The sequence below is a fragment of the Hyla sarda genome, chromosome 6, assembly GCF_029499605.1.
Source record: "Hyla sarda isolate aHylSar1 chromosome 6, aHylSar1.hap1, whole genome shotgun sequence".
NCBI lineage: Eukaryota > Metazoa > Chordata > Amphibia > Anura > Hylidae > Hyla > Hyla sarda.
In genome coordinates, this window is record NC_079194.1 from 201,826,196 (window position 1) to 201,841,946 (window position 15,751).

The 15,751-nt window shown below is 41.0% G+C and overlaps 1 protein-coding gene across 3 annotated transcripts in view; it reads right to left on the reverse strand.

Annotated features, from left to right (window-relative positions):
• Positions 1-15,751, reverse strand: part of PHAF1 (phagosome assembly factor 1) — a 74,031-nt gene that overhangs the window by 35,536 nt on the left and 22,744 nt on the right. For all 3 annotated transcript variants that reach the window (XM_056526254.1, XM_056526255.1, XM_056526256.1), the window contains 8 exons: positions 15,342-15,424; positions 12,895-12,978; positions 12,761-12,804; positions 5,017-5,096; positions 4,813-4,907; positions 4,587-4,684; positions 4,392-4,504; positions 3,549-3,682 (listed from right to left, as the gene is read on the reverse strand). In XM_056526254.1, the coding sequence (XP_056382229.1) occupies positions 3,549-3,682; positions 4,392-4,504; positions 4,587-4,684; positions 4,813-4,907; positions 5,017-5,096; positions 12,761-12,804; positions 12,895-12,978; positions 15,342-15,424 (731 nt within the window). The remainder of the gene's footprint in view (positions 1-3,548; positions 3,683-4,391; positions 4,505-4,586; positions 4,685-4,812; positions 4,908-5,016; positions 5,097-12,760; positions 12,805-12,894; positions 12,979-15,341; positions 15,425-15,751) is intronic.

Here is a 15,751-nt window from a genome sequence, read left to right on the forward strand (position 1 = left end):
AGAGCAAGCTTTTTCTCAGATATGTAGATGACCTGTTCATCGTCTGGGATGGGACAAAATAAGAATTTTCTGCCTTTGTAGAGTATGTAAACGAAGTGAATGGGGTAAATATATATTTTACATACCGTATTTATCGGGGTATACCACACACCGGCCTATAACACGCACCCTCATTTTACCAAGGATATTTGGGTAAAAAAAGTTTTTTACCCAAATATCCATGGTAAAATGAGGGTGCGTGTATGCGCGTGTATACCCCGATACACCCCCAGGAAAGGCAGGGGGAGAGAGGCCGTCGCTGCCGGCTTCTCTCCCCCTGCCTTTCCTGGGGTCTAGAGCCCTGCTGCCGGCCCTTCTCTTCCCCTGGCTATCGGCGCCGCTGCCCGTTCTTTCCCCCTGACTATCGGTGCCGGCGCCCCCATTGCCGGCGCCGATAGCCAGGGGGAGAGAAGTGGCGCCGACAGCCAGGGGGAGAGAAGGGGCAGCGGCACCCATTGCCGACGTCGCTGCCCCGTTGCCTCCCCCCATCCCCGGTTGCATAATTACCTGTTGCCGGGGTCGCGCTACTTCAGCCCTCCGGTGTGCGTCCCCTGCGTCGTTGCTATGCACTGCACGGCACGGCGCACTGACGTCATGCGCCGCGCCGTGCAGCGCATAGCAACGACGCAGGGGACGCACACCGGAGGCCTGAAGCAGCGCGGACCCGACCCCGGCAACAGGTAATTATGCAACCGGGGATGGGGGGAGGCATCAGGGCAGTGGCGCCGGAAATGGGTGCCGCTGCCCCTTCTCTCCCCCTGTCTGTCGGCGCCGCTTATCTCCCCCTGGCTATCGGCGCCGGCATTGGGGTGCCGGCACCGATAGTCAGGGGGACAGAACGGGCAGTGGCGCCGATAGCCAGGGGGAGAGAAGGGCCGGCAACAGGGCTCTAGACCCCAGGAAAGGCAGGGGGAGAGAAGCGGGCAGCGACGGCCTCTCTCCCCCTGCCTTTCCTGGGGGTGTATCGGCGTATAACACGCACATAGACTTTAGGCTAAAAATTTTAGCCTAAAAAGTGCGTGTTATACGCCGATAAATACGGTATGTTTTTGGTGACAAACATCTGGAGTTTTTAGATTTGCAGATTGACAAAGTTGAAAATGATATTATAACATCAGTCATCCCACCCTCCTCTGGTTAAAAATAGTATACCTTACAGCCAACTTGTCAGATTAAAACACAAACAGTAGTCAAGAGATGCTTAACAAACAGGCTAATGAATTAAAAATGAGATTAGAACAAAGGGGGTATCCAAGAGATTTAATTATATCTGCTAGAAATAAAATAGATGGAGTACCTAGGGAAGTTTTATTAAGAACTAAGAAAAAGACAGCAAACAAACGGTTTGTGTTCTCATTTGAATATACCCCTTTGAACAATAATAAAAAATATATTTTCAACAATTGGCACATTTTGCAGGATGATGTAGATCTAGCGGAAGCTGTAAAAGAAAAACCTATCATCTTATACAAAAAGAATAGAACAATTGATAAATATCTGAAAGGAAACAGGAATGAGAATAAATCTAATTGGTTGTGTGAACAAAGACCTAGAGGTAATTTCAGCTGCAGTTCATGCTCATTCTGCTCAATGAATATGAAACAAGGAGTAATAAAACTAGCAGGTAGGGAGATCAATGTTAATCAGTGTATTACCTGCTGCCCCCCTCATGTTGTATATAATTTGATATGCAAGTGTAATCATTTCTACATAGGAAAAACCAAGCGTCCCCTTTTCCATAGAATCGGTGAGCAAGTGAAATCCCTCAGGACAGGCATAGGAGCCACTAGATTCATTCAGCACATGAATGAGATCCATTTCGGTGAGAGATGTGGATTCCAGTTTGCAGGTCTTGAGAGTGTCGAACGGAGCTACAATGGTTTTAATAACATTTTATAAAAAAAAAAGAACGTATGCACGTTTAGAAGCTATGGGACCGCTTGGTTTGAACAAACGTACAGAGCTGAGTGCCTTTTTATAATATCCCTGTTCTGCATAGTTGTTTTTAACATATTTTAATTGTTACTAATTCAACCTTTTGGTTGATGGTTACCCTGATAACAGAGGGGAGGTATATTTAAATGTGTACCCAGCATGATGACGTCGTGGGCCAGTTGAAGTGTACACCGCAAAACGGCACCGTAGCCCCGATCGACATCCCCCGTCTGTACCGTCCACCCCGTTCCTGCACTGTATGTATTTTCTATTGAATGTTTTGAATAAAGAAGACTAAAGCGTTCACCCCCGTGGTGAGTGCCCTGTTCATTTACTACTTCGTTGGAATTGCTTATTGGAAATTAATCAATAATGTTAGCCCTTCTATTAGAACAGGCTATAGAACATTAAAGGGGTACTCCGCCCCTAGACATCTTATCCCCTATCCAAAAGGACAGGGGATAAGGTGTATGATCCCAGGAGTCCTGCTGCTGAAAACCCCAGTGTTCTCTCCTGCAGCACCCCTGTCATCTTGTGCATGGAGCGAGCTTCGATCCATGCCTGATGACTGGCGATGCAGGGGCTGGAGGATCGTGATGTGACGGCCCACCCCCTTGTGATGTCACGCCACGCACCCTTTATTGCAAGTCTATGGGATAAGATGTCTAGGGGTGGAGTACCCCTTTAGGGTTGCATTCAGATATGCATCCAAAAACACATCCTTACCAACGGCTGTGCTATGTTTCCAGGATTATTGGCAACATTGTGCAGCTGTTAGTGACCGCACAGAAGCATGATTTCGGCTGCATGTTTTTACCGGCATGTGGGCACATGGACTAAGGGTGCTTTTACACAACACACTTTTGCAGCTAAAACCTGTTCTGGATCATAATGAATTAGGTAATATAAAGATGATACCTCTACCCTTTTTGAATACATGCCATGCTGGATTTTTGCTACAAAACTGCACACAAAAGTATGAGCAATGAGAAACATCAAGGAAGGACTTAGGCTAGGTTCACACAGCTTATTGATGTTCATTTAACATATACAGTTTATAGAAAAAAAAGTTAACAGATGCTGCTGTATGCCATATAGCACATACCATTTCCCATTGACTTACATAAAAAAAACCGCAAAACCCATTTGTTGTTTTTTTGGTGTACAGAATAGAGTGGTTGACTATGTTTTTGCATACAGCAAAATTAAACGGACTGTATCGAAAACAGTGAAACGGAGACCCAACCTGAGGCCTTATAAGTCTTCCCACTGGATCTACTCTTGGCTTTGGCTCAAAAACTGCAGTGGCAGTATTACCCCCCCCCCCCCCCCCCCCAAAAAAAACTCCATATTACTATATGTGATAGCAGCCGAAGAGCAACCTTAGTGTCATGTAATTGCAGGGGTTAAATGTAAAACTATTTGTCAAAATAAGAAGGGGATTACTACAGAAATACAGCCAAGTGGTCTTGCTTATCCCATTGTCACTGTCTAGATAAGCAGCCACAATTATTCTTACTGTCATGAGGCAAGGATAAGTAGTAGAATTATTTATCCATTATTTGTCTACTTACTTTATCCTCAGACTTGTAGAAGACTTTATGTGGAGCACCAAGTGTGCTCAACACATCCTGACAGGAATCTCCAAAATGTACACAGCGCTCAGACATCCGTGTCTTTGCTTCAGCCATCACTCCAGGACCAACTCCTGTGATAACAAGGGAAGTAGGTTGCCATAAGACAGAATTTGCCATTATGTTACATAGTTACATAGTTAGTACGGTCGAAAAAAGACATATGTCCATCAAGTTCAACCAGGGAATTAAGGGGTAGGGGTGTGGCGGGATATTGGGGAAGGGATGGGATTTTATATTTCTTCATAAGCATTAATGTTATTTTGTTCCAGGAATGTATCTAATCCTGTTTTAAAGCTGTTAATTGTTCCTGCTGTGACCAGTTCCTGAGGTAGACCGTTCCATAAATTCACAGTCCTCACGGTAAAGAAGGCGTGTCGCCCCTTGAGACTAAACTTTTTCTTCTCCAGACGGAGGGAGTGCCCCCTCGTCCTTTGGGGGGGGGGGGGTTTAACCTGGAACAGTTTTTCTCTATATTTTTTGTATGGGCCAGACTTCTTAAAAACTAAAATACATGCTCATGGTCTCTGTATGCTGTCAAGATCGAACACCAGTGTTAACATTCTACACTACTATGTAGAGAGAGAGGAGAGAGAGAGAAAATGTATTGGAATATATTCTCATAAACTGTAAATAGAAATTAACCAAGAAGTTTCTGTGCTAGATATCGATGAACATGTGTTTGATATTTGCACATTCTTCAAATAATGTATATGATTTTTTTATTTTTTTTTTGTTGATGACTGTGTATACCACAGAAAGGCACACAATCTGAAAAAATACCTGTGCTGATCAGACGCAGTTTCAGCCCTAAGGGTCCAGATGCATCACGTAGAACGTCAACACTTTCGGCATACACATTGCCCAGATAGCAGCTGAGAGGCATAGGAGGAGCTCTGCCAGGATAGATAATTACAATATAACATGACATGTCATGTATAAAAGGGAGAAAGGCTTGTTAATAAAACACTTCCTCACTTTGTATCTTGGAGGCTGTTACCGCTGTAGATGTACATGCGTTTCACCATGGCACCATGTGGAATTTGAATTGATGCCAATCCATGGGCAAAATTAGGCTTTAAAGCAAAGAAAAATTTTGCTTTTATTCTCAATGTATACCAACACCAAAAAACACATCTTGTTACTGAAATTATGTAGATCATTCTCGGAAATACAAAATACAATATTTAATGAGATTTCTCACCTCATATTTTGGAGCTTCTGTCCAAGAATCCAGTTGAAAAGAGAAAGATAAACCGCGAAAGTTGAGGTGAAACAGTTGTTCTGCTGTGTTATATACTGTAAAAAACATAAAAATAGATTATTTCGTTTTTTTTCTTCCAGATAGAATACAGCTATTTCATAAATAGGCCCAACCTGCTCCCATAACAGGTATAAAGAGTTTTACCTCCTGGATGTGTTGCTCCAAAAGACTGATCTATTTGCTCTATAGTTGGAGCTATGGCCTGTGAGTTGAAGTGAACCCCACTAGAACAATAAAACATCATAAGTGTCAGTAGTTGAAATTAAAAAATATTTGGTAGAAATCCGAAGGGTAGAAAGAGAAAGGAGGGAGTTTATAAAAGAGCACAGAACGGAGTACAGGAAAATGTGTTTTATCTTGCAATTTATAGTCTGGAAACCCTGTTTATCCTAAATGAGATTAAAACGGACCTCTATTAAACAAGCAGGGATTTATCTAATAGTATGGCTCAAGACACATTGGGTCCATTTGTTGGCTACCTGGCAAGTCCATACATAACAAACCAGCACATAAACCAGCTCAGCATACACACAGCATGTAAGCATCTCTGCTTTAGTTTCATCCACCAGGGACAGATGATATGGGCTCTTTACCATAAAGGACCAATGGAATGTACACTTACCTTGGAGTGGAAGGGGTTATGAATCTCTCTCCACTCAAAATTCAGATTTGTTGAACCATATATCTCTCAGCCTACATGGTAGCTTAATAACAGCGTACATCACTAATATACAGACCAGGAATCAGGGGTAGAAGTCTATAACCCCTTAAGGACACAGCCCATTTTGGCCTTAAGGACACAGGAAATTTTATTTTTGCATTTTCATTTTTTCCTCCTCGCATTCTAAAAATCATAACCATTTCCATCCACAGACCCATATGAGGGTTTATTTTTTGCGTGGCCAATTGTACTTTGTAATGGCACCTTTTATTTTACCATAAAATGTATGGCAAAACTAAAAAAATATATATTATTTGTGTGGGGAAATTGAAAGAAAAACATTTTTCACATTTTGAAGGGTTTTGTTTTTACACAGTACACTTTACGGTAAAAATTACATGTTTTCTTTATTCTGTGGATCAATACGATTAAATGATACCCAGAGTTACATGCTTTTCTATTAGTGAACTGCTTTTAAAACGGAGTATAAAACTGCCCTATTTTGACCAGTTTTTATCGAATATTATGTGAAATAATATTAGTATTTTAATTTTTTTTTTTTATATGATGTGACAAAAAAACAACAATTTTGGACTTTTTTTTTACATTTACGCCATTCATTGTACAGGATCATTATCCTTATATTTTCATAGTTCAGGCATTTAAGCACACGGCAATACCAAATATGTTTATTAAATATGTTTTTATGCTTTTTTGGGGGTAAAATGGGAATAAGGGACTACATATTTATTAAGGGAGGGGATTTTTGAAATTTTTGACAACTTTTTTTTTTTTTTACACTTTTAATGTTCCCATAGGAGACTATGTATAACAATCATTTGATTGCTAATACTGTTCAGTGCTATCAGTGATCTTCTGCTTTTGCCTGCTCGATCTTAGACCAGAGCAGAAGACCCCAGGAGACGGACGGAGGCTGGTAAGGGGACCTCTGTCTGCCATGCTGGATGATCGGATTCCCGCAGCATCGCTGCAGGCGATCCAATCATCCAATTTAACGCCCGCATTGCCGCAGATGCCGTGATCTGTATTGATCACGACATCTGAGGGGTTAATGGCGGACATCAGCGTGATTGCTGATGTCTGCTATTACCGGCGGGTCCCTGGCTGCTGATAGCAGCTAGGACCTGTTGCGCAGGATGAGAGCACCGTTCTGGTGCTCACATCATCTATAGGACGTAAATGTACGTCCTGGTGCATTAAGTACTAGGGCACCAGGATGTACTTTTACGTCCTATGTTGTTAAGGGGTTAATTTGCTTTGAGAAGTGTGTCCTCCTCTCTGTATTACAGTTTATAACAAAGGCATTGCACTCTACTGATTTTTTTTTTTGTTTCTTGATGTGTTCTATCCATGTATCATTTTTACTTTTATAAATTGATGTGCCGAAGGATCTGTGGGTATTGGTGGACAGTAAGCTCAACTGACCAGTGAAAGGCAGTGGATGCCAAGGATAATAAAACTATGGAATGCATCAAGAGAGGCATAGAGGCTCATAACAGGAAGATAGTTTTGCCTTTGTATAAATCACTCATCAGACCACATTTGATGTGCTATGTCCAATGGGCACCTGTATATAAAAAGGACATTGCTAAACTGGAGCAGGTGCAGAGAAGGGTGACAAAGGTAATTAGGGAATGGGAGAATTACAGTACAGAGACAGGTTATCATGCTTGGGTTTGGAAATGAGACATCTTGTGGAGGATTTGATCAAAAAATAAATACATGATTTATTTGTACCTAGGTCTGTAACCATGACAAGATGGCATCCTCTACCTCTAGAAAAAAGCTTTCCCCATCATCACAAACTTATTTATTGTTAGAGCAGTGAGACTATAGAACTCTCTGCTGCATGATGTTGTGATGTGTAACTCATTAACCCCTAAAGACAATGGACGTAAATGTCTGCTGCTGCGATGGTACTTAAACCACCAGAACACATGAAAAGGGTGTACATGTGTTCTTGTGGGACTCAACCCACCAGAACACATTTACACCCTGTACATGATGCGAGCTCCGGACCTGGAACATATAATATTACAAGTTATGGTTACTAGGTTTATGGAGATAGAACATTGATCCAGGGATTTATTCTGATATTTGAAGTCATGAAAGAATTTTCCCCCTGGTATGAGGCAATTGGTATTAGCCTCATAAGGATTTTTTTTTACCTTCCTCTGGATCGAAATAGTAGGCTTATAGGTTGACCTTGATGGACTTAATGATTGTCTTTTTTTACGTTAGGAACTATGTAATTATGGACAGGTACAGGGCTAAAGTCCTGCAGGAACTAATTGGAACGGGGTTCCTGCACTTTTTCCACAGCAGTTCCCATTAGTAGGAGTCCTGCAGGACACGCCATTAAAGGGGTACTCCGCCCCTAGACATCCTATCCCCTATCCAAAGTATAGGGGATAAGATGTCTGATTGCGGGGGGTCCCACTCCTGGGGACCCCCGCGATCTCGGCTGCGGCACCCCAGACATCCGGTGCATGGAGCAAGCTTCGCTCCATGTCGGATGACTGGTGACACGGGGCAGAGGCTCGTGATGTCCCAGTAATGCCCCCTAAATACAAGTCTATGGGAGGGAGCGTGACTTGCATTGAGGGGCTGTGATGTCACGAGCCTCCGGCGCTGCACCCAATGCTCTAAACGAACGCCGGATGCAGCAGGGAGAACGTGGGGGTCCCCAGCTGCAGGACCCCCGGGATCAGACATCTTATCCCCTTTGGATAGGGTATAAGATGTCTAGTACCCCTTTAAGTGGAAATCTTGGGTGAGTTCCCACACTTTTTTCCCAGGACTTGACCCCTGGACAGGTGTGTGTGTATATATATATATATATATATATATATATTTGATGCAGATAAGGTCAGGCTGCTCACCACTCTCGCGTTTGCTGCACTATCTCGTGCTACGGACCCCGGTACCGCTCCCGGCTTAGTAGAACTCTCACAGAAAAGAAAAACGTCCGGCACTCGAGAAGATGCAGGTAAAACTTGTCAATGGCTTTATTCACACGCTAAGGCAGGACACAATCTGACGCGTTTCGCACCCTCGGGTGCTTAGTCGTAGATAGACATACACTCAATAATGCAGGTTAAAATACACATGAGTTTGGTCACATGACCACATGGATCTTGATTAAAAACAGTTGGTTACAAAACATGGCATTGGGAATCATGATCACATTTGATCGTTCGGAGAGAGTTCACACAAGGATGCAATCAATGCGGCTTTAAATTTCATATTTAAAGTAACATTAAATTTCAAACTTGAATGGTCCAAAGGCTAATCTACCAATACTACCGATGTTCATATTGATTTAGGGGTGCATATTTAACCGCAATAAACAATTTAAATTATATCTACACATCAAAATCCGAGATATTTTTATATATAAATCGATAACCGCATGGTGTGTATCACACCATGTGAACAACCCCCTATAATTTGCGACAATTCAAAATTTATTATATGTACCGATATTCATATTGGTTTAGAGGTACATATTTACCGAAATAAGCACTTTAAACTATATCTAAACATCAAAATCTGAGATATTTTTATATATAAATCGATAACCGCATGATGTGCATCACACCGTGTGAACATCCCCCTATAATTTACAACAATTCAAAATTTATTATATGTGCACAGGAAACGAAGAATGAATATTAAACCGGGGACTAAACTTACGTGATTAATGATAAATTGTATACATCCACCATATTTACTTATTCAATTTATGCACACGTTAACATTAAATCCAATCTTTTATTTAATCCTTGCGGGAATCTTGTTCCCAAGAGGAACATCCAATGTGCCTCTCTATTGTATAATTTCTTTCTGAGGTCGCCTCCCCTAGGTCCTAAGGTGACTTTTTCTACTCCCAATACTCGTAAATGGGTAGTGTCCCCTGAATGGGACTCTCTAAAGTGACGTGACAGCATGGACATATTTGTCAAACTACTTTTAGCATCCGTAATATGTTTCCTAAACCTCACTTTTAATGAATTCCCCGAGCATCCTACATATTGCAAATTACACGTAATGCATGTGGCTACATATATGATGGATTTAGTATTACAATTGATATATTGGTGTATATTGTATGTCCTATTTGTTGTGCAAGACGTTACAGTATTTGTATTCACCATATGTGTACATGTGATGCATCTGGTATGACCACATTTGCGATTACCTATATTCCTCAACCAGTCCCGGTCCTTTACACTTTCCTTTTGACTAATAAATAGACTGGGTGAGACTCTGGTTCCAATAGTGGGGCCTCTCCTGGACACAATAGAAATACCTTCTGATAATAAGTCTCTTAATATTGGATCTGTTTCTAATACCGGAATATATCTATTTATTATTTTCTTAATCTGTCCAAATTGAGTACTGTATGAGGTCACAAAAAATGGTGGTCTATTTTTACTCGAATTTACATTTTCATTTTCGATTGTATTTTTGGCTGATTTGTCTCCAACCTTATGTGAGTCCCTTCTATTCTGATGCCTGCTGGAATAGGATACTAGTTCCTCACGTCCCCGTCCTTCTATTCTTATTTCTGCTTTTTTTAGTATTTTTTCGCTATAACCCCTCTGTTCCAATCTAGTATGAAGTTCCTCTGCTGCAATTTTAAATTGTGTCTCACTAGAGCAGTTACGTTTTATTCTACATAATTCGCCATAGGGAATATTATCCAGGACATGTCGTGGATGGCAGGAGGAGGCTAACAGAATGGAGTTAGAGGCTGTATCTTTTCTATAGGGGCGAATTTCTATGCCATCACTCCCACTAATCAACGAAATGTCCAAAAAGTTAATTGTATTTTTATCGAAATGTGAGGTAAACCCCAAATTTAGGTTGTTATTCCCAATATACTTAACAAATTCCGAAAATAGTGTCTCTGTACCCCTCCAAATTATCAATAAATCGTCTATGTAGCGACTGATCCAGTGTATGTTATCATAATATGGGTTTTTGTCACTGAAAATAAAAAGTTGCTCCCAGTGAAACATGTAGATATTTGCAAAAGACGGGGAATATTTGGCACCCATTGATGCTCCCCTGGTCTGCAGGTAAAAACCACCATCGAACACGAAGTAGTTGTGTTTGAGCAAAAACTCCGTGGCGATGGTGATAAATTCCCGCAGACCAGGGGAGTATGTGCTGAACTTTTCCATATGAATGGACAGGGCCTCGAGGCCTTTAGACCAGGGAATGCATGGATATAAGCCTATAACATCACACGTTGCCCATGACAACTGCTCATCCCACACGATTTTTTCTAAGATGTTGATCACATGCTTAGTGTCTTGTGTGAATGTGGGGGTGATTTTAGTCAGGGGTTGGAGATGGTGATCCACCCACTCTCCAAGGCGCTCACCCAGCGACCCAATGCCAGCAACTATTGGTCGAAGGGGAGGTGGAAATACACCTTTATGTACCTTGGGGAGTGAGTGGAACACTGGAGTAACTGGATTCTCTACAAACAGATATTCTTCCAGTTTTTTGTTAATTGCCCCCAGTGCTACACCCTCTTCCAATATTTTCTTAAGTTCCATTTGGTACGTTTTAGTAGGATCATTTCTTAATTTACAGTAAGTTGATGTGTCTAATAATATATCCTCATTGAGTTGTTTGTATAACCCTGAGTCCAGAACAATAATATTTCCACCTTTATCAGCATTACGAATTACGATAGATTTATTCTCAGATAATTCCTTCAGTGCTGTACGTTCATTTTTATTTAAATTGTCATAAGCATTATTCCGAGACACCTGTTCATTAAGTTTCACTAGGTCCCGCTCGACCAACTCCTGGAATCTATCCAGCGCCTCCGAACGGGAGGCAACAGGATAGAAACCAGGGTTGGCCGAGCGGTAGTTATTATTCCTACTATCATCGACAACTGCATTTTCTTTCTGCAAGCAGGTAAGCTGTAATAATACATTTTGATCCTTGAAATTAGTAACATTAACATTAATTTCATCACCATATATATACAGTGGTCCCTATAGTTACAATATTACAATATTAATTGGTTCCAGGACGACCATTGTATGTTGAAACCATTGTATGTTGAGACCAGAACTCTATGGAAACCTGGTAATTGGTTCTGAAGCCACCAAAATGTCATCCAAAAATAGGAAAAAGTGAAAATGAAAGAAAAATAAGTAGATAACTAATATAGATAAAGCAAGTCCTTACATATAAAAGTAAGAAAGATCTGCTGGGAGCTGTAAATCACTGTCTATGTCAGTGTTTCCCATGCAGGGAGCCTCCAGCTGTTGCAAAACTACAACTCCCAGCATGCCCAGACAGCCAAAGGCTGTCCGGGCATGATGGGAGTTGTAGTTTTGCAACAGCTGGGGGCGCCCTGCTTGGGAAACACTGGTCTATGTAGAGGAAAGGATCTTCTTTGGGGTCCTGTACAGTACAGGCAATGTCCTAAAAAAGTAACATGGAGCCGCCCTCACCTGGTGTCCACAGGAGCAGCTCACCCTGGTACAGGTAAAGAATACAGAACATGTAATACCTCCCTGTACTGTTGGGGGAGCTACCAGACACCAGTCAGTGCATGCGCTTCAGGAATACAAGGGTTTTACCAGTAAAATGCCCATTCTGATTGGTCAGTTCTTCCGGCTATTGACACGTTTCACAGATCTGGACTGTCTGTAGCATTGTATGTTGAGTCTGGTTTCAACTTACAATGGTCCAGAAAAGACCATTGTATGTTGAAACTATTGTATGTTGAGGCCATTGTAAGTTGAGGGATCACTGTATACATTGCAATATTTTAACAACCCAGCTTTAAATAGAATAACTAAATGTCCATATGTCTGTGAATTATTTAATAAACACCCAAGGTGTGTTAGATGGTGGGCAGTGTGGGTCCTCAGTCTATAGTGATGATGGTGGCCTATAACTATCAAAGTTGGTCCCAGAGACAGTGAACAGAGTAGTGTTCATGCAGGCGCACTAAAACTACATTCAAACAAGCAACTCAAGGACCACTGTTCTCAAGATTAGTGGACCCAGAGTGATCGGACCCCGAATAATCACAGATTTACCACCTATGCCATGGGAAACATCCTTTAAGTACCTGCAGCTCGACACACAACTATGTACTTTTAGGACAACAAGTAACATGACTTCAAAACTTTTTAAATAGACACTCATCTCAGTATTTGCACTCACCAATATTTTAATTTCACTTTTGACAAATCATAGACCTCTATCACCTGAAAACAGAGATAAAAATATGAGATGTCAGTGTGACCCAGCTCTGGGAGCCTCCGACCTTTTGTAATGGATATTCACAAGCCTCTTACCTTTAGCCTTTGATTATAAGCATCAAACAGCAGTTTGATCCCGTCCTGAGTCAGGCTGAGGATGAGGTCATGATTGAGAGGACTCTGTGAAGAAAAGCAAAGGTCAAGAAAGCAAATAACCAAAATCTTATATGTGAGAACCTACAATATGTTCATATATTTTGGTCTACCTACTGAATAAACCGGCTATGTTCACACTGAGTAATTCAAGAGTAATTCACGCCGAAAAATTTACCGGCGGAAAAAATAATTTCATTTTCGTGCAAAATTCACGCGCAATTTGTGCGGAATTGTTGCGGAATTGCGTGCGGAAATGGGGGAGAAGAACGTTAACGGTTTTTCAGCCATTTCCGCGCGAATTGCGTGCAAATTGTGAGCGAATTTCGCGCAAAAACGATGTCGGGCGGAATTTTTTTTTACCATTGACTTCTATTGATTTCTGCTAGCGGATTCCGCTTGAAGAATGAACATGCTCATTCTTCAAGCGGAACGGAATTCAGCGTCGGAATTCCGCTAGCAGAATTTCCGCAGTATAAACAGGACAGCGGAAGAAAACATTTAAGTCAATGGGCAGAGGAGATGTGCATTGATTTGGAGCGGAGAATTCAAGAGGAATTACTCGAGTAAATTCCTCTTGAATTACTCTGTGTGAACGGGCCACTACCAAACAGTAAGATCGCTAGATCTTTATAAAATGTTGTCATGCAATTTACTCTGGACTATAAACTTAAAAGAGATGTGAATAATAACATAAGACTTTGAAAAGAGGCAAGATATGGTGTGAAGTTTGTACAGCAGATTTCCATGTAGAAAATTCACACCGTATTAGTGTAGCACTAAAGTATTTAACAAAACTTAACAACAACTTGGGGAGAAAATCCTCACACAATTCATGAGGATTTTAAATCTGCAGCATATCAACATGCAGATGCTGCAGATTATTGTGGATATTACCAATTTTCTGCTACAGAAACATTGCGAATCCACAGCAAAATCCTCAAATGAAGATTTTAACCCCTTCCCGCCCCAGGACGTATGCATACTGATATGACGTATGCTGATATGTTTGTGCAACTGGATGTATGCATACATCCTGGCGATATCCTGCTCAGTGCGATGCGTTGCAGATCGCCAGCGGGACCTTGCTGTCAATCACGACCGGGGTTCCGCCGCAGATGCCAAGACCGGGGTCGCACCGCTCTCTGCAGCATTAACCCCACAGATGCCGTGATCAGTCCTGATCATGGAATCCATGGGATTAACAGGCGGAGTGGGCTCACCCTGTTCCTCAATGGCGATCTTACGATGTGACTGCAGGATCCCGTTGGTTGCCACGGCAGAAGGAGGACAGCTGATGGCCTCCTGTCTGCCTAGTATGGCGGCCTGTGAAGTTTAGCCATAGGATGAATTGCACAGGCTGCATGTTAGTTTAGTACTGACAGTTATACTGTGCTGCAGTACAGATGTACTGCTGCATAGTATAACCTGTGAAAAGTGAAACATGTAAAAATAAAAGTTTTTCAATAAATTAATTAAGTGTAAAAAATATATATATATATATATATATAATAAATGCCACTTTCCCAATAAAACCCTGTTATAAAAATTAAATAAAAAAAACGCCCCAAACCTATACATAATAGGTATTGCCACATTTGTTATTACTTGAACAATAAAACAATAAGGGTTATTTATCACACACGGTGAATGCTGTATATCGCAAAAATGGTACCAATAAAAAGTACAGCTCGTCCCGCAAAAAATAAGCCCTCACACAATAACGTTCGACAAAAAATAAAAAGGTTATGGCTGTCAGAACATGGCAACACAAAAAAAAAAAAAGGGAAAGAAAGGATTTTGTTGTGAAAAGTAAAAAGAATATATCTGGGTATCGCCATAATCGTGCCGACCCACGGAATAAAAATAATTTTTACTGTACAGTGAATGCCATAAAAAACGCCAGAAATTTTTAAATTTTGCACAATATTTTGGAGTTTTTCACAAAAAATGCTGCATGAATCAACAAAGATTTACCACTAATATAAAGTACAATATGTCATGAAAAAAAGAATCTCAGAATGGCGTCTTTAAGTAAAAGCATGTCAAAGGTATTACCACTTAGGCCAGATTTGAGAAATTGGGCCCGGTCATTAAGGTAAAAACAGGTGGCATCCTTAAGGGGTCAAATACATTTTCCATTTACATATTCTGACTGAAACAACCGTCTGCAGTCACACATCACTGTTCATTGGGCTAATTCCGGTTTATCCAGTCCAGTTTTTTTTATTTGGTAAACAAAATCTATTTTATCTTTCTATCATTGTTTAAAAAAATTCTGACTGGTGGCTAAATATTATAGCAATTTTCTTGCTTTATTAAGCAGGGCAGGTGCCAGGTTTTTATAAGTGGCAGCTGACAATTAACTGTTCATAATCAGAGTAACCTACCTGCTCGCTATAGAGGTTCTGCACATTCCGGATGGTCCTGCAATGCTTTTGGAGGATTGATACTGCCTGAGCCAGGGGCATGCCTGTAAAATAGAGATTAAATTAATATCTATACTAGTTGAGATCACAGAAAACTCAGTTTTGCGCTTCTTCTAAAATAAAGTAAATTTCACAAGGAAGATCCTAAAACTTCCCTTTGCATGCGCATTTCATACATATGTCAAATCATTCATATTATACAACCCCTAAAACATTTTTAATATAATTTAACCTTGTGGTCAAACAATAGATTTTTAAAGAGGTTTTCTGGGCATGACAAAAAATGACCAGTGGCCAGCGAGTGGAAGGAAAAAATAAGGAAAACTAACACTCAATCCTCTGGTCACTCCCGGGCCAGTGATACTGCTGCT